We start from the raw sequence: 19826 nt of genomic DNA, 5'->3' as shown, positions 1-19826 counted from the left end.
GTAGTATGAATGAATGCAGCATTTTCTTAGCCTTGTCTCTGACTGGTCCTGTTGCTGTTGTGGTTTTTTTGCGTTCCAGACAAATGCAATAGCCACAAGCCAATATGCAGCTGAACATACCCACAGGCATGAATCCAATCTTGTGTTGGATCGCAGCCACTATTTTGTCCTACTGCGACAATAAATAAAGGCACAGGGAGCAGATGCTGGCAATGAACAATTTTTTGCAATAGTCGAGGAAACAAACATTTTTGACTGTCAAGTCTGTCCACTATTGCTGCTCCCAGCACTGAAGAAATTGTGGTACTGGGACTAGTTGGAAAAGATGTTTAAAAGAAAGATAAAAACCTATTCCTGTATGCCACGACAGCAGCAAGGACTATGTTAGCCCAGAATTGGAAAACAGAAGTAATACCAACTATTACTGAATGGCAGGTCAAAATGATTAATTATGCGGAACTGGCTAGAATATCGGGGAGAATAAAAGATCAGGATGAACAAAAGTTTTTTGAAAATTGGAGTAAATACTTGGATTATATAAGAGACAACTGTAAATCTTTAAAGACACTGGCAGGATTTGATTAACTTCAACAGCTTATGATCAAATAGATAAATGTATAAAATACGTGACATAAAAAAAAATATGGTACTTACCGAAGGGGAGGAAGGAAGTCCAAAGCTCAATAGAGCTAATGTTATGTATGAAACGTTTTAATACAATGAATGTATTGGAATGTATGTCTGATGAAAACTAATAAAAATTTAAGTTGAAAAAAAAGAAGAAGAAAAAAGAAATTGTGACACATGGCTACAATCCTGTTCATGTTTACTCATAAGTAAGTTCCAGTAAGTTCAACGGAACAGTTCAGAGGCCGTATGTGTCTGAAAAACAGTTGCTGGAAACTGCAGAAGCTGAGAGTGCACTTGCACCCGGGTCCTGCTTCCCACACGCACGTGGCTGGCCACTGAGTACAGGATTGGGAACAGCTGTGACGTCACATGAGACCCTTTTAACTATAGATGCTACATAATAACCCAGAAACCTCAGCATGCCAATCATGCGCTCCATGTTCCTTCTGGGTCAATTGATTGGTTCTTCTATCCATCCCATGATCTCAGCTTCCAAGATGTAGTGTATAAAGTTCTTCTGTGACTTGATCATGTGATGAGCGGCTGGTCTTTATCTAGGATGTGGCTCCTCTGCTGCTGTCATTAGCAGAGCCTCTCACTCTTCCTGCCCTCCGACGAAAGACCAGCTCAACTCCAGCAATGCAGAACCAGGGGTCTCAAAGAACGATCCTAACAACCTCTCCTCCGAGGACAGTGACCTTCTCCAGGATAACTACATTTAGTGCTTCCCATAGGCTGGCCTGGTAACTTGCTTCCAATGATTTGGTGGTTTCTGACAGGGGATACATCTGGGATGCACAGCTGTTGGCTGGAGGATTGGTACCCAGTGGCTGAAAAAATGGGACTTTGGAGGATTTTAAAACTATTGAAAACTGCAGGTTGATGCTTTTAATATCTAATGCATCTAGGAAATAGAAATGCTTTCCCCACATTCACTGCTGTGGCACAGTCATAGGTAAAGTGCTTTGTTGGAAATCTTGCTATTCTTGCTGCTGTGCTGCACCGTTAATGGAAGTTCACTTTGCAGCGTAGCATAAGCCAGAGAGAGGGGGGCGCTCTCTGCCCCAAGGAATTTACCATCTAGGCTGAAAAAGTGTGGGAGTCAAGCAACAGGGTAAGAGAAGAAAACTGGAAGAAGGGAGGAATGAAAGAGGCATGGGTAACAAGGCAAGGGTTGGGGTGAGAGACTGTAAACTGCTGGTTTTTGGTGTTGCTCAGAAACATTTCCATTTCTTAAATGTACCTTACACTAGCCTCTTTCCTCCAGCTTGTGAAATTAAATCTTTGGAACATAATAATCCGTGCACAAAGTTTCACCCAATGCTCACACAATTGCTGGAGCATGGAGATGAATGCAGCCCCTTCTATGCAGTAACTGTGCAGAATGTGTGTACAGTAATGAGTCTGAGTCCATCTGTGCAGCCTTGGCTGGATGTTAGGAAAGCTATCCATAAGCCACCTGTGCCTGTCCAGTGCTCACTTGGGAAAGGAAGCATATGCAAAGCAAGTTGATGGTGTATTAAAAAGCCGGGGGGGGGGGGGGAGGGATCTGGCTGGGAATGTTTGAAAGCAAAGAGAGGTGTGAGCCTTGTTAGTGGCTGGGATTGGGTTTGCACTATCTTAACACTGGAGCGTGGGACGCGGGTGGCGCTGTGGGTAAAAGCCTCAGCGCCTAGGGCTTGCCGATCGAAAGGTCGGCGGTTCGAATCCCTGCGGCGGGGTGCGCTCCCGCTGCTCGGTCCCAGCGCCTGCCAACCTAGCAGTTCGAAAGCACCTCTGGGTGCAAGTAGATAAATAGGGACCGCTTACCAGCGGGAAGGTAAACGGCGTTTCCGTGTGCGGCTCTGGCTCGCCAGAGCAGCGATGTCACGCTGGCCACGTGACCCGGAAGTGTCTCCGGACAGCGCTGGCCCCTGGCCTCTTAAGTGAGATGGGCGCACAACCCCAGAGTCTGTCAAGACTGGCCCATACGGGCAGGGGTACCTTTACCTTTACCTTTTAACACTGGAGCACTAATGCTCAGCATCTTGAATTCACTGAAGAAATGGGAGGGTTTGGGGAATGGGACCAGAGGGGAGGGAATATTTCAGCTAGAAATGTAAATTCCCAGAGGTACGAAGAACCAGTCACTTCCAAATTATGTGCCACTGAAACGTCATTCTGGTGAATACCAGGCTCCTTAAAGGCTTGTTATGAGAAAGAAGCACAGCTGTCCTGTTGGGTGCCAAGTGAGGGAACGCGGCTTTTGTGCACCCCTTGTTTGAGTGGGACCCATCCGGAACAACAGATGCAAAAAATAAACCAGAAATAGGACTAGCAGCTTGGGTTGCACAGTGTCAGCTGGCTCCCAGGCTTGCTGCTTGCTCACCAGTGACACATTATTTTTCTTTCTAGCAAGATGCTGAGCGACGCAGAGAATATGAAGCTGTTTGGGCCGTGCAGTCAGATGCATGGACACAATTATAAAGGTGAGGTGGCCTGAATAACTTTGCAGGTGATCCTGCTTATTTTTAACACCACCATGGGGTGGAGGGTAGAGCAGCTGTTGAAAAATTATTTGGGGGTTTCCACCTGAATTTTCTCTTGACAATTCGAGCCTCCCGGTAGTCCTGCAATTCTCTCCATCTGTTGTGCAGATACATAGTGGAACAGCAGAGGCTGGATATATTTGTCTGTTACATGGCTTGAATACACAGTCAATCCCCATAAGGTTCCTCATGCCAATAAATGGCCAGGGATAGAATCACAGAGCCTAGGATTTGAATAAGAGTAGAGGACCTCCAGATCAAATGGCGGGAGCCTAAACACAACTGAGAGGTGGTGGAACAAGAGGTTGAGTACTTTGGAATCACTCTTGGAAGGTGAATCAGGGGTGAACAATGGGGCCAGGTGGACTAAAATGGAAATAGCACCAGGTGTCAGAGCTGCCCCTAGGTCCCAGCTCACAGAGGACCAACGCGAGGCTGTCGTTATGTACAAAAGTCTTTATTGAGGTTCAGTTTCCATTTCAAAGCCGCAGCGCGCAGCTCTACGTCTTAAACCCTAGACCGGCGAAGTCCCGTCTGAATCTCCTCCCCTCTGACACCAGTTTAAGATCCTAGCCCTGCTCCACCTTTTTCGCTGCTTTCTCCTCCTCTGGGTCCTCCTGCCCGCTGGGGCATCCCCCTTTCTGGACTCTTCTGACGCTGAGTCGCTTAACTCCTCCCCCTGCCTCCGGCGGGCTTTAGGACCCGGTTCCCAATCCTCATTCTCTGCTGTCCCGCGCTCCTGTACATTTGAACTTGCCTCTCGCGCCAACCCAGTGACCTTCCTCCTGACCGTTACACTACTTCCGGAAGGCCACTGGGTTGATCTGTGCCTCGACTTGGTAAGGGCCTAGCTGCTTGTGTCCGAGCTTCTTCTTAGCTAAGGATCTGGCCGGCACTGCCTGGGCTGCTAACCAGACCCAGTCCCCTACCCGTATGTCCTCCCCAACTCTCCTGTGTCTGTCTGCCTGCATCTTGTACACGTGTTTTGCTAGCTCCAACTGCCTTCGGAGCTGTTCATGGACCTCCTGTAACTCCTCTGCCAATGCCTCTGCTCCCTGCGGCTCCCCTTCCCCCTCTTTCTCTAAGCCCGGGAAGGTCCTGGCATGTCGCCCATTGTTGGCGAACAACGGTGTCACCCCCGTGGACACGTGTTTCGTGTTGTTGTAGGCAAACTCGGCCAGCGGTAGGTAGTCCACCCAGGTCGAGGGCTGCTGGTTCGCGTAGCATCTCAGGTACTGCTGCATGATGGCGTTGACCCTCTCCGCTTGTCCGTTGGTCTGCGGGTGTCTTGCCGACGCTAGGTTGACCTTGATGTTCAGGATCCCCATCAGCTTCTGCCAGAAACTCGAGATGAACTGGCGCCCCCGGTCGGACAGGATAGACCGTGGCAGGCCGTGCACCTTGAACACGTGGTCTATGAACAGCTTGGCTGTCTGTTCCGCTGTGGCCACCTTCGCGCAAGGAATGAAGTGCACCATCTTGGTGAACATGTCGACTACCACGAGTACTGCTGTTTTGCCCCTCGAGCTGGGCAGATCAGTGACAAAGTCCAAGGCCACCCTCTCCCACGGTTCGGACAGGGTCTGTAGCGGTTCCAACAGTCCCGCCGGCGGTCTGTGTACTGGCTTGGCCCTTTGGCATGTGTCGCACCTCGTGATGTAATCCGCGACTTCTCCCCGCATCTTGGGCCAGCAAAAGTCTCTGGCTACTAATTCCACCATCTTGTCCTTGCCGAAATGTCTGGCGCTGGGTGCGTCGTGTAGCTGTTGCAGTACTCTCGCGCGGAGTTCATCTCCCGGCACGTAGATGGCCCCTTTGCGGAGGAGCAGTCCTTCGCGTATCTGGAACTCGTCGTCCTTCGCTGTGCCACTGCGCACCTCCTCCATCTTGGATCATGCGAAGGAATCCGTTTGAAGCTCGCGCCGTATTGCTTCCAGGTCCACGGTGGCCGAAGCGCATGCCCACGCCTTAGGTGCAAAAATGTGTTTGGCCGCTACCGGTGCTGCTTCCTCCAGATACTGCGGCTTCCTGGATAACGCATCAGCCATGATGTTGTTGTCTCCGGGGATATATTCTATCCTGAAGTCGAAATCCGCAAAGAACTCCGCCCAGCGGATGTGTCTTTGGTTCAGGAACCGCGCCGTGCGCCAGTATTCCAGGTTCTTATGGTCCGTGCGAACTTGCACTGTGTGTTTGGCTCCGATGAGGAAGTGCCGCCACGCCTTGAAGGCTGCATGAATGGCCAGCAACTCTCTGTCCCAGATGGTGTAGTTCTGCTCCGACTTGGTGAGTTTCCTGGAGTAGAAAGCGCACGGCCTCCAATCCCCTTGCGGGTCTTGCTGCAACAGGACTGCCCCCACGGCTCTGTCGGAGGCATCCGTCTCAACCCTCATGGGTCTGCTGGGGTTCACATGTAGCAGTTGTTCTTCGGAAGCGAAGAGACGCTTGAGTTTCTGAAAGGACTGCTCCGCCTGCTCCGTCCAGATGAACTTCTTCTTCTTGGAGCTGAGGGTGTCCGTGATGGCCGCCGTCTGCATAGCGAAACCCTTGATAAACTTGCGATAAAAGTTGGCAAAGCCGACAAACTTCTGGACCTCCTTCCGATTGCGCGGGCTTTTCCAGTCCAGTACCGAGCGTACCTTGGCGCTGTCCATGGCGATTCCCTTGTCAGACAGCTTGTAGCCCAGGAAATCCACCTCCGTCATGTCGAACTGGCACTTCTCCAGTTTGGCGTAAAGTCTGTGCTCCCGTAGTCTTTGCAGGACTTCCTTGACATCTCTCTCGTGAGCCTCCTGCGATTCCAAGAAGATCAGAATGTCGTCCAGGAAGCAGACGCACTTCTTGTAGAGGAGCCCCGCTAACACGTGATGCATGAAGGCTTGGAAGCAGTGGGAGCCATTTTGTAAACCGAACGGCATAACCCTATATTCATAGGTGCCCAATGGCGTAAACATGGCCGTCTTCCACTCGTCGCCCTCCCGCATGCGTATAAGATTGTACGCCCCTCGTAGATCCAACTTGGTGAAGATGCGTCCCTTCCTCACCGTTGCGAGCAAGTCGTCGATCTTGGGCATCGGGAAAGCCGTGGGCTTGGTTTTCGAGTTCAAGATTCTGAAATCAACTACCAACCTCTTTTGGGGCGTGTCTTTTTTCTTCACGAAGAACACAGGACTGCCCCCCACTGCTTTGGATTCCCGGATGAATCCCCGCTTCAAGTTGTGATCTATGAACTCCCTGAGCTCTTGCAGTTCGTCTCATGGAATACAGTTTTCCCATCGGCAGCGTCGCCCCCGGCAGGAGGTCAATCTTGCAGTCGTAGGGTCTGTGGGGAGGCAGCTTGTCCGCTTCCTTCTCGCAGAAGACCTCCAAAAACGCCTTGTACTTGTCGGGTACCGCTTGCAGCATGCCCAGTTGTAGCTGTGGGTCATCCTCTTGCCCCTCGTCTTCCTGGTTAGTCATGATGCAATGTTCTGCGCAGTAGGAGGAGCAGAAGGTCAATTTAAGCTGGTACCATGCCAATGCCGGGCTGTGCCTGTCCAACCAGCTCATGCCCAATACTATGGGCGTGTCTGACAGGTGGGTGACATTGAAGCTGATGACTTCGCGGTGATTTCCAATTCGCATCACCATTGGCGGCGTTTGCTGTACCACCTGTCCCCCCCAGCAATTCTCTTCCATCGACTGTCACTACTTTTAGGGGCATCGTGGCAGGCAGGAGCGCTATGCTATGTTGCTTGATGAAATCCACTCCTATAAAGTCTGCATTGCTACCAGAGTCAATGGTAATAGGGACTTCCATGGTGAGCCCATTGGGAAGCTGGAGTGCTGCGGTGAGCTGCACCACTGGTTTGGGCGGGAGGGGGTCTGTGGGCTGTAAGATTCCTGGGGACTGCTTCACTGACTCGTCTGGCTGGGCCCCAGTGGCTCTGCTTCCAGCCAGACTTCATCGTTTCCCTGCTGTGGTTCTCTCTGCTGAACTGCTTCTGTTACTGTTGCTGAGGCTGCAGTGTGCTTGTGGAGCCTCTGGGGGCACTCTTTTGCCATGTGCTGAGCACTGTCGCAGATGTAACACTTCCTGTTCCCTCTAGGAGGTTTCACTTTGGCTGCTCCCGGTGTTAGGGCTCTGGTTGCTGACTGAGCCTTGGCACCACCTATCTCCATCGGCTCCTCTCCCCCTCCCAGTGGAGGCGTGGATTGAGCGCACGCTGAGTCCCTGGGAAAGAAGGGAGGTGCTCTCGCTGGTGTGCGTCCCCAACGCCCTTCGTCTTTGCTCCAGGGACGTTCTTCCAGACGCACCCCAATCGTCAGCGCTCTCTGGACAACTTCTTGAGTGCTCTGGGGTCTCTCCCCCCTTGCGATTTCGTCTTTCACAGCCCCGTTCAGCCCCTCCCAGAACAGGTCCCTGACGGCCGCTGAATCTTTTTCCCATCCCAGCGCGTTGACCAATGCAAAAAAGCGGGAGTGATATTGCCTCACAGTGGCTCTGCCTTGTTTCAATCCATGTATCTCTTTTCTGGCAACATCTACATCTATCGCTGATAAAAAACAAGCATCCATTGCCTTAATGAAGGCATTCGCGTTTTGGAGGGCTGGATCATTATCTCTCCACAGATTGCGCAACCACGCTTTAGCTTCTCCATGGAGATGCGTTAGTATGAAGCCTACTTTCTCCTGCTCATCTCCAGTAACTTTAGTGCAAAAACCACGTCTGCTCTGAAGTTAGGATAGTGCTGCAGACTCCCATCGAAATGAGACACAAGGCTGCCTCCTCTCTTTCCCAGCCCAATCCCCTCTGGTCTGGCTCCCGGTAGCCCCTGTGTAGTCAACATTTCCAACCTGGCTTGCAGATCCTTGCAAACAGCAGCTGCTTCCTCTTCTCTCCTCCTGGACGCTAGTATTTCTGCGTTAAGTTGTGTCACTGCGTTTTGCAGGGCTGCCATTTGTTCTTCAGTAGTCATCTTGTGCTGCTTTCGTGAGCTCGCGAAGTACCAATCTTCGCCCCTCGCTGCGTCCACTCACGTTGCGAGGTTTTTAGGGAGACGGGACTTACTGTCAGAGCTGCCCCTAGGTCCCAGCTCACAGAGGACTAACGCGAGGCTGTCGTTATGTACAAAAGTCTTTATTGAGGTTCAGTTTCCATTTCAAAGCCGCAGCGCGCAGCTCTACGTCTTAAACCCTAGACCGGCGAAGTCCCGTCTGAATCTCCTCCCCTCTGACACCAGTTTAAGATCCTAGCCCTGCTCCACCTTTTCCGCTGCTCTCTTCTCCTCTGGGTCCTCCTGCCCGCTGGGGCATTCCCCTTTCTGGACTCTTCTGACGCTGAGTCGCTTAACTCCTCCCCCTGCCTCCGGCAGGCTTTAGGACCCGGTTCCCAATCCTCATTCTCTGCTGTCCCGCGCTCCTGTACATTTGAACTTGCCTCTCGCGCCAACCCAGTGACCTTCCTCCTGACCGTTACACTACTTCTGTCACTGCTTCCCTCTTCCGGGATACTGGCCAGATCTGACCTCCCCTCCGTTGTCTGACTCTCCGATGGAGGTGTGGTCAGCCCTGCCTTATCTTCTCTCCCTGGTGGGGAATGCACTGGCCCCGATCCTTGGGACTCTTCCCCCCCACTCTGCTCTGGTGGGGAAGCTGGTCCTGATTTCCAACTACTGCTCTGGGAGTCCCTGCTGCCCCCTTGCTCCTGGGGCGTTCCCCTTGGGAACCCCCTACCCCTGGCCACTGGCGCCCCCTTCTGTGAATCTTCCGATTCGCTGGAGAGGTTCATGGAATCCCTCGGTCCACTGTCCTCTTCTCCTATGCTCCCCTCGGATTCTTCCCCTTCGCTCTCCATCTCCTCTCTTCCCTGTGCCTCTGCTCCTGAGCCCCTGACAGATGTGTTTGCAAAGTTGGGTTGGAATAAGTCAGGATCAAGGTAACCAGGAGGAACTTGGTAAGATGGAGAATTTTCAGAGTTCATTAATAGCCTGGAAGCAAAATGGACGTCTGTTGTTTCAACCACCATTGCATCCATTCACCATTCAAGGGATGTATGTGTTAGCTGCTGTATCAACTTAATTTTCTTTGTTCAGCTTTGTGCAAGTTCACATTTTGACAGGTTTGCCTTGAGATTCCAACACTGTCCCCATTCCAGAACAAGCAATAAAGGAGGATCTGCAGACATTGCTGGTCTTGGAGAGTTAATTGTTTTCTTCTTCTCTTCTAGTTGTGGTAACTGTCCATGGAAAAGTAAGTAAAACCATGGGTGGCGTAGGGAAGAAACCATGAGTAGCTAGGCGTGATTGGCAGAGTCAAGAGGTGTTTTGGCTCATTTGTTCTTCCATGAACATCATTCATTCCACTACAACCTACTCATCACTGAATTATTTTGAAAAATGGAGAATGCCAAAATTATATTTGACCAACAGGCTGGTATTATTCTACAGTACACGTGATGAGAGCTTAACTTACCATCTTCCAGAAAGTCTTCATTATGTGGTTTGAAGGAAAGCACATAAGCTTAAAGGGACGTGAGTGGCGCTGTGATCTAAACCATAGAGCCTAGGGCTTGCTGATCAGAAGGTCGGCAGTTCTTATCCCTGTGATGGGGTGAGCTCCCATTGCTTGGTCCCTGCTCCTGCCAACCTAGCAGTTCGAAAGCACATCAAAGTGCAAGTAGATAAATAGGTACCGCTCTGGCAGGAAGGTAAACGTGTGCTGCTCTGGTTTCGCCAGAAGCAGCTTAGTCACACTGGCCACATGACCCGGAAGCTGTACGCCAGCTCCCTTGGCCAGTAAAGCGAGATGAGCACCGCAACCCCAGAATCGTCTGCAACTGGACCTAACAGTCAGGGGTCCCTTTACCTTTACATATGCTTATGCACACAGAGACAATATTCATATTTATGTTTGCATGAAGACAATGTAATGCACATTTAAAAAGGCAGCCCTAGAAATAATTATTGCCATGAAATATAATTACTAAGAGTATTAAAGGCTTGTGATTCAGGAGCCCATGAATGTGCATAATCCTAACATTAAATTGACAGAACATTGGAGGGGAAAGGCATTAGGGTTCTGCTGTTGGTTAGTTGGCTTGTGTTAAGGGTTGTATTTATGATATTGTGAGCTGCTAAGTTGCCTAGAACATCTGTCTAGTTGGTGGGTTGCAGCCTCACCTAATGCGGATTGCAGCAGCAACACCTACAACCATACAAATATATGGTATAAAAAAATGTGGGCTTCCAAATGCACGTTTGGGCTAATGATGGATCCCTGGTCTGAAAATGCTAACGTCTACTGAACTAGTCTGCTGGCGTGCTCTGGTCCATGGGGTCACAAAGAGTTGGACACAACTAAATGACTAAACTACTACTACTACTACTACTACTACAACTACTACTACTACAGAGCTAGAGGCTTTTTTCACATAGACACCATGTATATCTAAATTTATTATTTTGATTAACCACCAAGAAGTTCTCCTATGTGATCCAGACTGAATAGGCAGCTCCCAATTCATTTTGGAGCTTGCAAGGTCGATTGTACCCAATGGACCTTTTTTCCACCCCACTATTAGCTATTATATTGCTAACCTGTAACCGTAAAAGCCAAGTCTCTAACTCTGAGTGGTGTTGCCACATTAGCCCATTGCTGCAGCTTTGGTGACACCTCAAAGGCAAGCAACTTTATTGTGGTATAAGCTTCCACCTGCAAAGCCCACATCGCCAGATCATAGAGATTGCAGACCCTGCTTTAAAAAAATGTTGCAGGTTGCACACCCATGTCATGAGGCAGCCATTATAAACTAGACACAAAGTTCTGGGTCGTTGGGAGTGCCATGCAGAAGGCTCTGAGACTAATTGCAATAGACTTCATGCCCACACCCTCTAGCGGGGAGTGAGTCGCCACTAACCTCTGGGTCATGCCTGTGTATATTTGACTTTAGTGTGCTGGCCAGCTCCCAGACTTTCCTTTCCTAGATGGCTGTAGAAATTCTCCAGCGGCCATCAGGAATTCAAAGAGTAAATTGTATTCCCACAAAATCACCTGTCCATAGATTGCTGAGATGCCCACTGATCTTCTTTCTAGATTGATCCCACTTCTGGGATGGTGATAAATCTGGAGGATTTGAAAGCATTCATGAAGGTAAAGATGATGGATTGTGCCTGGGAGATTCTCGGCTGAAACTGTAAACACAAAGGGGAGGGCAATGGTTCTCTAGCCCAAATCTGCTCAGCACTTCCCAGCTTTCCAACTCTCATAAGGTTGATGACTGCTGTTTATTAGAAAAAGACCTCGCGTAACCCAGCTTTCATTCTGAGAGCGCAAGCGGTCAATCACAAAGTCTGTTCAAGGACTAGCAAACCAGCAGCTGGCATGTCTGTTTGAAATGCAAACTAAAACCTTTGGCAATTTCAGTCAGCCTAGTGAGCCATCTATTTTTATTTTGCCTTGCGGGGAAGAAAAGAGGGAAGGACATTGCAGAAATGAGTATATACTGTACTAAGAATGTCAGAAGAAAACTATTCAATCAGATGAAAGGTTCCATCTGTTTTAGCAATTCTTGTTTCCCGGAGTGGCTCGACCAAATGTCCCAATGGGAAACCTGTAAGTAAGACATGAGGATAATAGCCTTTTTAAGCTCATGTTCCCAAGCATGTTGCCTCTGAACCTGAAGGTAGCCATAATAACTAGTAGCTTTAAAAGCATCCCAATCTAGGGACCATCATCGTATCTTGTTGTAATGAATTTCATGTTAACTCAGGGAAATGTTTGGCCTACCAGACATGGCTGTACTACAATTCCCATCAGCCCCAGGGCTGATAGGAGTTGCAGTTCAGCCACACCTGGAGAGCCAATGGTTCCCCACCCCCGAGTTAACTCATATGTGCATAAGGGAAATAACAATTATTTTAACAATCCTGCTATGCCAAAAAGTAAAACTGATTAATCAAAACATTGCTATTGGTTTGCTTGCTTTTCAAAGTACCAAGGAATAGGTTCAGCAAAAAAACTCTTCTGTGATACAGGGCCTTGCATATAATTTGGTGCTGAACGTAAAGTTCAGCATTCTAAGACCCAGTTTTTTTAAAATAAATAAATGCTGGTTCCTATCCTTCATGGCCCTATTAGGCTTGAATATATTTGGTGAACTCTCCAAAGTTAAAGCAGAGGGGGAGGAGGAGATTGGGGGTAACATTTTCTTCCACTGATGATAAGAATTCAATACTCTATACATAGCTTTTTGCCCTTGTAGCAAAAATAAAAGCAGAATTCCTCGCACACTGCCCAAAGCCAGCATGGTGTAGTGGTTAAGAGCGGAGGACTCGTAATCTGGTGAAGCGGGTTCGCTTCCCCGCTCCTCCACTTGCAGCTGCTGGGTGACCTTGGGCTAGTCACACTTCTCCCTCACCTCACAGAGTGTTTGTTGTGGAGGAGGAAGGGAAAGGAGATTGTTAGCCGCTTTGAGACTCTTTAAGGGGAGTGAAAGGCGGGATATCAAGTCCAAACTCCTCTTCTTCAAAGCAAGTACTCATATTCATATAGGCTTATATGAATATCCCTATAGGCACATTCATATAGTACGTTCAAACTGAAGAATTAAATTATACTTGGTGTAAGATTTTGGCTTGCCTTGGTGCAGAATTCTTCAACAGAGTTCTGTGGAAACTAAATGAATTTATAATAGTTAACTGCTCTTTGCTACTCACTTCACATCCTTTGCCTTATCTTGCTTAGTATCCTTTTCTGCCCTTCCCCAGGAAGCCATCACAAAGCCCCTTGACAAAAAGGATCTTGACCGAGATGTCTCCTACTTTACCAACATTGTAAGGTAAGAAACCAGGATGATGCTCACAATAATGATAGTCATATACCTTACCCACTGTCAGTAGTGGACCACGGGGTCTCTGTGGAATACATTAGTCTCATGTTCTCACACCAGACCACGCAGTTGATCATGTTATACTATGTGGACCAATCATTGGATGGCATGAGCTCTCCACGCGTTGATCATGCTTCCAAGCAATGCTTTCTGCTATGAAATCATCCTTGCAATAATAAACTTTTGCCCATGCTCTTATGGACAAATGACCATATTCCCACAGGTCTCAAATTTCAGCAGCGCCCTGTGCAACACCCAGTGGCGTAGCGTGGGTTGTCAGCACCCGGGGCAAGGCAAGTAACCCATGGATTTGCGCCCCCTAACCCTACCCCTAACCCTAACCCCCAGATGTTGCGCCCGGTGTGGCCGGCCCCCCCTGCACCCCCCACGCTATGCCACTGGCAACACCAGAGCTTGGTGCCCTCCCCCAACCTTCACCTTCCATTCTACAACATAGTTGCAGTACCCCCCAAGGCTCTGCACCCAGTGTGATCCCTGTGAGGTTCCTGGGAGGGTTATAACAATTTAAAATTCGCTATTAAAAAGAGTTAAAACAAATCACAGGAATAGTTCAACTGTGTTCAATTTTTGTCCAGCTCTCACATCTTTTATTAAAGCCTCAGCAAACCACTCGCCACTTTCTCTTGTGTTCCTCTAAGTCACATGCAAGAAAGATGCAGACAAGCCTAATGCCCTGATTCTGTCTCTGTCAAATCTCCAGCACAACCGAGAATCTCGCTGTATTCATCTGGGAGAACCTCCAAAAGCACTTGCCTGCAACGGCTCTTCATAAAATAAAACTCTACAATACAGATGAGAGCAGCGTTGTCTATAGGGGAGAAATGCCAGCTCCATCGACTGTCGTGAACGCCTGCAAAATGCCCCCCACAGATGACCAAAGGAAGCTTTGTAGCAGTCCTAAAAATATGTAACTGCTGGTCACAATTGCGCCCTTCCTGCCATGTGCTCCATTTGTGGGCTTGGGGAAAATCCACTGATCCTTCACAGGTTACGAAGTCTGAACCCACAGGCGTGTCCAGCACTTACATGTATTCATGCGCACACTGCCAAGGGGTTTAGAATCTTTGGCTAGAGTTATGATGTGCATCCATTATGAGTGAATTTTCCTCTAACCCAATGCTCACAAGAGGTTCGTATACAAAAGTAATAAAAAAAGTTTGGTTTATGATATGGAATGAAAGTGAGAGAATATATAACTGCTGCTTCAGACAGCAAAATTTAAATTTAAGCAGCCAGCAAACCCTACAGTACATAGACACCTTGATTTAAAGAGTGAAAGAATCCCTAACTATTCTCAAAAGCCTACAGAAAGTGAGTGGAAAGTGACAATTTTGCCACTGAACCACACGCTAAGAGCAAGTCAAGGAATGAAGAGGGAAGAGTATACCTGTCCTTAAGGGCAAAACATATGATGGTTCCTTAAAGAGTGTGACTAGGTTTATTATTGGACCTTGGAGCACTAACAAACCACTGAGAATATGAGGTTTTTGTATTAATTTTAGCCAGTGCAATCTAATGAAAACGGAAAGCGGGCTTTGAGAGGAGCGATTTCTATAACTCCAATAGTTTGATTGTTCTGTTGTTTCTTCCCAAAATTTCCCATTTTGTTTATTCTGCTTAATTAAAAGTTGAAAAAGTATAATCCTAGTGAGCAATGACTAAACTGGTTCTCCTTCTTTGCTTCCTTGTTATCATGGCACTTTGCCTGGTAGCAAGCATTCTTTAACGGGAGATGCTGATTAGATTTTACCGGTAACTAGATTACATGTACTGATCTTTATTCAAGGTATTAGGAGCTCAGGAGTCTTCCAGGGCATGTTTGAGGTAAGATTGGTACCAGGGTCAAGAAAGTTCAGAATGGGGATCTCCTTAGGCCAACCTTTTTACTTGTGCCATGATCTTCAGAAATAAACCATAGAAAAAGTTCAGAATGACACACACCTATACACACACACACACACTGCAGACTCTGTTTTTGAGCCTTCTTGATTTTAATTTGTTTTAAGTCTAGTTTTTTGCAGTTTTAAACTTCTGTCAGGGCTCTTTTACCTTTACATTTTTATGTTTTAAATTATGGTTGCAAGTCTTAGGTGACAATTTTATTGTTTTATCTTTTTGTTGTCCGCTTTGAGGTTTATCTATGTCAAGCGGTATATAAATTTTATTAAATAAATCAATAAATAGACAAATGGTGTGACTCACTATAAGGCAGTTTCCTAGGTTCCTGGTGCTCTTCCCAGATGTTTTGGACTACAGCTCAATTCTGGGTGGGGTGGGGCTGATGGTTGTTGTACTCCAAAACATTTTTAGGGTACCAATATGGTGAAGGTTGACCTAATGAATGAAAGCAACATCTCCAGACACAGAGGCAGTTGTCTGGTTCTTAGCATACTGCCCCTGGGAAGAAGACCTCATTTCCACCTGTCAGCTCCTGCAGGTGCAACGTTGTGTTACCAAAAAACAAAACACAAATCCCTAACAGAATCAGGGCATCCCTTTCTCTGTTTCTCTCCCCTGTCTGTTTCTCTCTCCACCCCTTCGTTTTCAGCAGCCAACTTCTCCAAAAGAGTACAAAGCACATTAAAACATTGCTGTTATCATTGAAAAGATTTGAAAATATACAGAATATGTCCAAAGCGCTTTAATTGCATTTAGATAAGTAAATCTCAATATAGATAATACAAAAATAAAGGCTAAACAATTAGAATTGTCCAAAAGGTTAGATTTGAAGTTGATATTGCTTGAGTGCCTCCTTTAAAAAAACTCGGATTTATCATTGGCAACAGCTCTCACACTCATTAACCTATTTCCTTTTGAACATCTCTGTGGATCAGAATAGTCCCGAGAACTCCTCTAGAAGGCCTGTTTATTGAGCTGATTTGCTGGCGCAAAGCTTACTTAAGAAGTTACAGTAGTCTATGGTGTGGTCTTTGCAGAGTATTCTTTCAAATCTGTGGCAAGGTTACGCAGCAATGAGCATTCATCCTGATTTGCTGCTGGGATCTTCCCAATAATAATTTGTTAATCCCACAATTTTCCAATGCATTTCCCTGTAGCTTTCCAAACTTTAAAAGGTCAGTTTTTTAGTGGTTTTTTCTGTACCAAGGAAAGGGCTGTAGATCAATAGTGGGACACCTGCTTTGCATGCAGAAGGTGCCAGGTTCAATCACCATCATCTCTTGGTGGAGCTGAAGCCCTGGAGAGCCACTGTTGGGTCAGTGCAGATAATACTGAGCTACATAGCAATGGTTTGACTTGGTATAAGACAGATTCCTGTGTTTAATCCGCCTTAATTCTGCAAACCTAAATTCACAGATGCACTTCAATCCCTCCCTCAAATATTGACAGCCTGTTGGCACCCCTAGACAGGTTAAGATTAAGTATATTGTCAAAGGTTTTAAGCTCAGAGCATTGTAGAGCAGACTCTTTCTCCTCCGCATCCTGCTATGTGACCACTGGCTAATCTCTATTGACCTGGAACAAAGATGCCATGAAAACCATAGGGGAACTGGACAGGGACTTCTGCCCGGCCCAGTTCAGTAAAATTCTCAGCATCCAGAATGAGCAGGAAGGTGCCTCGATTCTGAAACAAGAAAGATGGTCAAAGTCGAACAACAATACTGAAATGCAGTATTATCTCCCTCCCACCAATGAACCATCTCACAATGCTCTTTTCAATTACCGTATTTTTTGCACCATAACACTCACTTTTTTCCTCCTAGAAAGTAAGGGGAAATGTCTGTGTGTGTTATGGAGCGAATGCCTGCAGGTGGCGGGGGGGGATCTGCTGCAGTCGTGAGCAGAGGATCCATGGTTCCCCTTCCTTCCCTCCTCCGTGGTTACAAAGCATGGATCCACATGGATCCTCTCGATTTTTGCATTGGGCTACTCCAAACTCACTGTCAGATCACATGTCTGTGGCCACAGCATGAACCACAAAAATCATATATCCACTATTTCGTTTAGAATATATATTTTTTTGTTTTCCTCCTCTAAAAATTACGTGCGTGTTATGGTCTGGTGTGTGTTATAGAGCGAAAAATATGGTAAATTAGAAAGGTGAAACACAGAGGAACAGAGAGGCTGTACAGGGTGCTTCCACATGGCAGTTTACTGTGGACTCAGCACTGTCCATGCATGCAAGTTTTGCGCAGCACCCTCCCAATGCCACCCTCATCAAAATCCCATTTGATATCCTCACTTGCCCCAAATTTGAACCAGACCTTGCCCGGGTTATTTCACTTATCGGATATTCCACAAAAATGGTAAATTCAGATTAAATGGGAGAAAACTATATGGGATTGGCATTTTGATGAGGAGGACGTCACATGGTTGCATGCAGGAACAGCACCAAATCCACACACTGAACTGTTGTGTGGAAGCACCCACAAAGTTCTTGCATTTCGAAGCAGAACACAGGATCCTTCTGTACACACCAGTGTTCACTAGAGATCATTGTTGTTGTTGTTGTTGTTCTTTATATTGTATTTTCCTGGTCCTAAAATTAATGTTCAGACAGTGGCCATTTATATAGGCAACGAAGACCAAATTACCTGCTTGGCTGTGAGCACAACGGACAGAATAATCCCACGATCTTCTGCAGGAGAGTTAGGTTCTGGCACAAACACTGGCTCAGAAGGATACATTCCATCCTGTCGCCAAATCTTGCAGACAAAAACAAGGGGACAAAACAGGCTATTTATTGTGGGTTTTAAGAGCCGGCTCTCGCCCACCCTGAAATTAACTGTGTCGCATCCTTTTACCTTCATCTCCTTGGTCTTTATGTCAGTTTTAATCAGTGAGTCACCAACCATATGCCCAAAGCCACAACCATAGAAGTAACGATATTTCTTCGTATTGTAATAAGAATAGTTAATCTGGGGGAATTCAAGACCGCCTGCTTCCTTGAGGTTCTCATTATGTAGACTTTCATATGTGCACCAGATCTGGAAAAGGAATCGACACATTATAGGTACATTGGCAGTTGCCTTATACTAGGTAAGCCTGTTTCTCCATCTAGCCAGTGAGAGCCAGTGTGGTGTAGTGGTTAAGAGCGGTAGTCTCGTAATCTGGGGAACCGGGTTCGCGTCTCTGCTCCTCCACATGCAGCTGCTGGGTGACCTTGGGCTAGTCACACTTCTTTGAAGTCTCTCAGCCCCACTCACCTCACAGAGTGTTTGTTGTGGGGGAGGAAGGGCAAGGAGAATGTTAGCCACTTTGAGACTCCTTAAAGGGAGTGAAAGGCGGGATATCAAATCCAAACTCTTCTTCTAGCCCAGTATTGCCTTCTCTGGCTGGCAGTAGCGCTTTAGGGCACCAGGCAGTGGTCTTTCCCATGACCTTCTACCTGATTCTTTGAAAATGTCAGTTCCTATATTCACATGCTTGCTAAATTGGAGCCCAGTGTTTACATTTTCTTTTGGCAAGGAGCAGCTTGGCGGCTACAGCATGTAGGAGCAAAAGGGATGTTGGTGGCCAATACCATCATGTGGAGAGTGAGTTCAGCACAATATGGAAATGTCAGGCATAAACGGTAGCCCCTATAGCATCCCTTTGTACAGAGAGTACGTACCTTCCCGTTGGACTCTTTCGTGGCCGTTGCCGATGTGTAGGACAAGGGGCTGAGATTCTGTCCCACAGCTGCACTGGGATCCACAGTGATGGGCAGAACAAAGCGTCGTGGATAGGGCCTCGCCACTGAATTGTAGGCCTGCCAAGGAGACAGGATGTCATTGCAAAAGGAAGAACCGGTCCCTTTTGCAGGCCTGGTATGGAGATAGGGAGCAAGAACCAACCAGTAGAGAAATAGAATTCCTTGGCCTCCCAGTTTGGGCTCCTTCTTGGGATAAATTTGGTTCCGTTCTGATTTTAATGCAAACCTGCACTTTCTAAAATAAAATGCAAACCAAAATATAGCTACCCTTTGATATTTGCACTTCTCTGAATTTTATGCTGCAGTTCTCCAACCAAATAATCTGTACAAAATGGATTTAAAGATCGTGAAATGTTAAAGTGCACCATTGGTGATTCAAAGCTTCTTTCTTCTGGAAGCTGGAGATTTCAAGCACCTGTATAACTAGCTGTCAAGTGCAGCTACACATGCTTTGGGCACAGAATGGCATTATATCCAATGCCAGTCCAAATCAGAGTAGACCCATTGAAGTTAATGGACATGACTGTAAGTTCATTAATTTTATGTAGGACTAGCACTGAAGACGACCCACTGGACTGAAATGCTGCACTCCTGACCGCAACCCCACACCCACAACAACAGCACAGCTGTACTTACCATAGTTAATTATGCACTCAACTCCACCTTCATAGCATGTAGTGAGAGGGAAAGGGAATCTTGCTCCAGGAAAAGACATAGCTGAATGCAGCAGGAGCTGTACCTAGGCATTCCTTGCCACTGATGCCATCTGCCTACAACAGGCTGCTTACACAATTCCTGAATATGAGAACCACCCACCAACAGTGCCTCCATCTTGCCAGGATTCAGCTTCAGCTTACTGGCCTCCACAACTGCCTCCAAACATTGGCTTTACCTGATCCAGAGCCTCGCCTGCCTTATGGAGGTTTTGCAGCCGGTAAACGTCAAGAGCCCCTCCATCATCTTGACAGCATAGGTCAAGGACGATGCATCCTTGATCTTCAAAGGCATTGATTTGATGGAAAAACAAGAGAGGCTCACTGCAATACTGCCCGGGCAACACCTGTGCAAGGAACACAAGACATGCCAGTGATGGCATCTCAGGCCCTCAGTGACACCTAGAGAACAT

At 47.3% G+C, this 19826-nt stretch overlaps 2 protein-coding genes across 5 annotated transcripts in view; one reads left to right on the top strand and one right to left on the bottom strand.

Moving 5' to 3' along the window:
• The first annotated feature begins 696 nt into the window (after positions 1-696).
• Positions 697-14215, top strand: LOC307203767 (6-pyruvoyl tetrahydrobiopterin synthase-like). 2 transcript variants are annotated; one of them, XM_079954883.1, is made up of 6 exons: positions 1100-1373; positions 3025-3098; positions 9367-9389; positions 11232-11288; positions 12905-12975; positions 13748-14215. In XM_079954883.1, the coding sequence occupies exons 1-6, from the start codon at positions 1270-1272 to the stop codon at positions 13956-13958; spliced, it is 540 nt and encodes a 179-aa protein (XP_079811009.1). In that variant the 5' UTR covers positions 1100-1269; the 3' UTR covers positions 13959-14215. The 2 variants fall into 2 exon arrangements, with proteins under 2 accessions (XP_079811010.1, XP_079811009.1); XM_079954884.1 differs by lacking the exon at positions 11232-11288 and having other exon boundaries at positions 697-1373.
• A 1605-nt stretch (positions 14216-15820) lies between these two features.
• BCO2 (beta-carotene oxygenase 2) overlaps positions 15821-19826 on the bottom strand; it is a 67602-nt gene continuing 63596 nt past the window's right edge. For all 3 annotated transcript variants that reach the window (XM_079954744.1, XM_079954746.1, XM_079954745.1), the window contains 5 exons: positions 19593-19760; positions 18620-18757; positions 17811-17993; positions 17601-17711; positions 15821-16630 (listed from right to left, as the gene is read on the bottom strand). In XM_079954744.1, coding sequence (XP_079810870.1) covers positions 16514-16630; positions 17601-17711; positions 17811-17993; positions 18620-18757; positions 19593-19760 — 717 coding nt within the window. In that variant the 3' untranslated portion in view covers positions 15821-16513. The remainder of the gene's footprint in view (positions 16631-17600; positions 17712-17810; positions 17994-18619; positions 18758-19592; positions 19761-19826) is intronic.

This window comes from Podarcis cretensis (genome assembly GCF_951804945.1).
Source record: "Podarcis cretensis genome assembly, chromosome: 15".
NCBI classification, from domain to species: Eukaryota; Metazoa; Chordata; class Lepidosauria; order Squamata; family Lacertidae; genus Podarcis; species Podarcis cretensis.
This window is presented reverse-complemented; position numbering and strand designations above follow the sequence as displayed.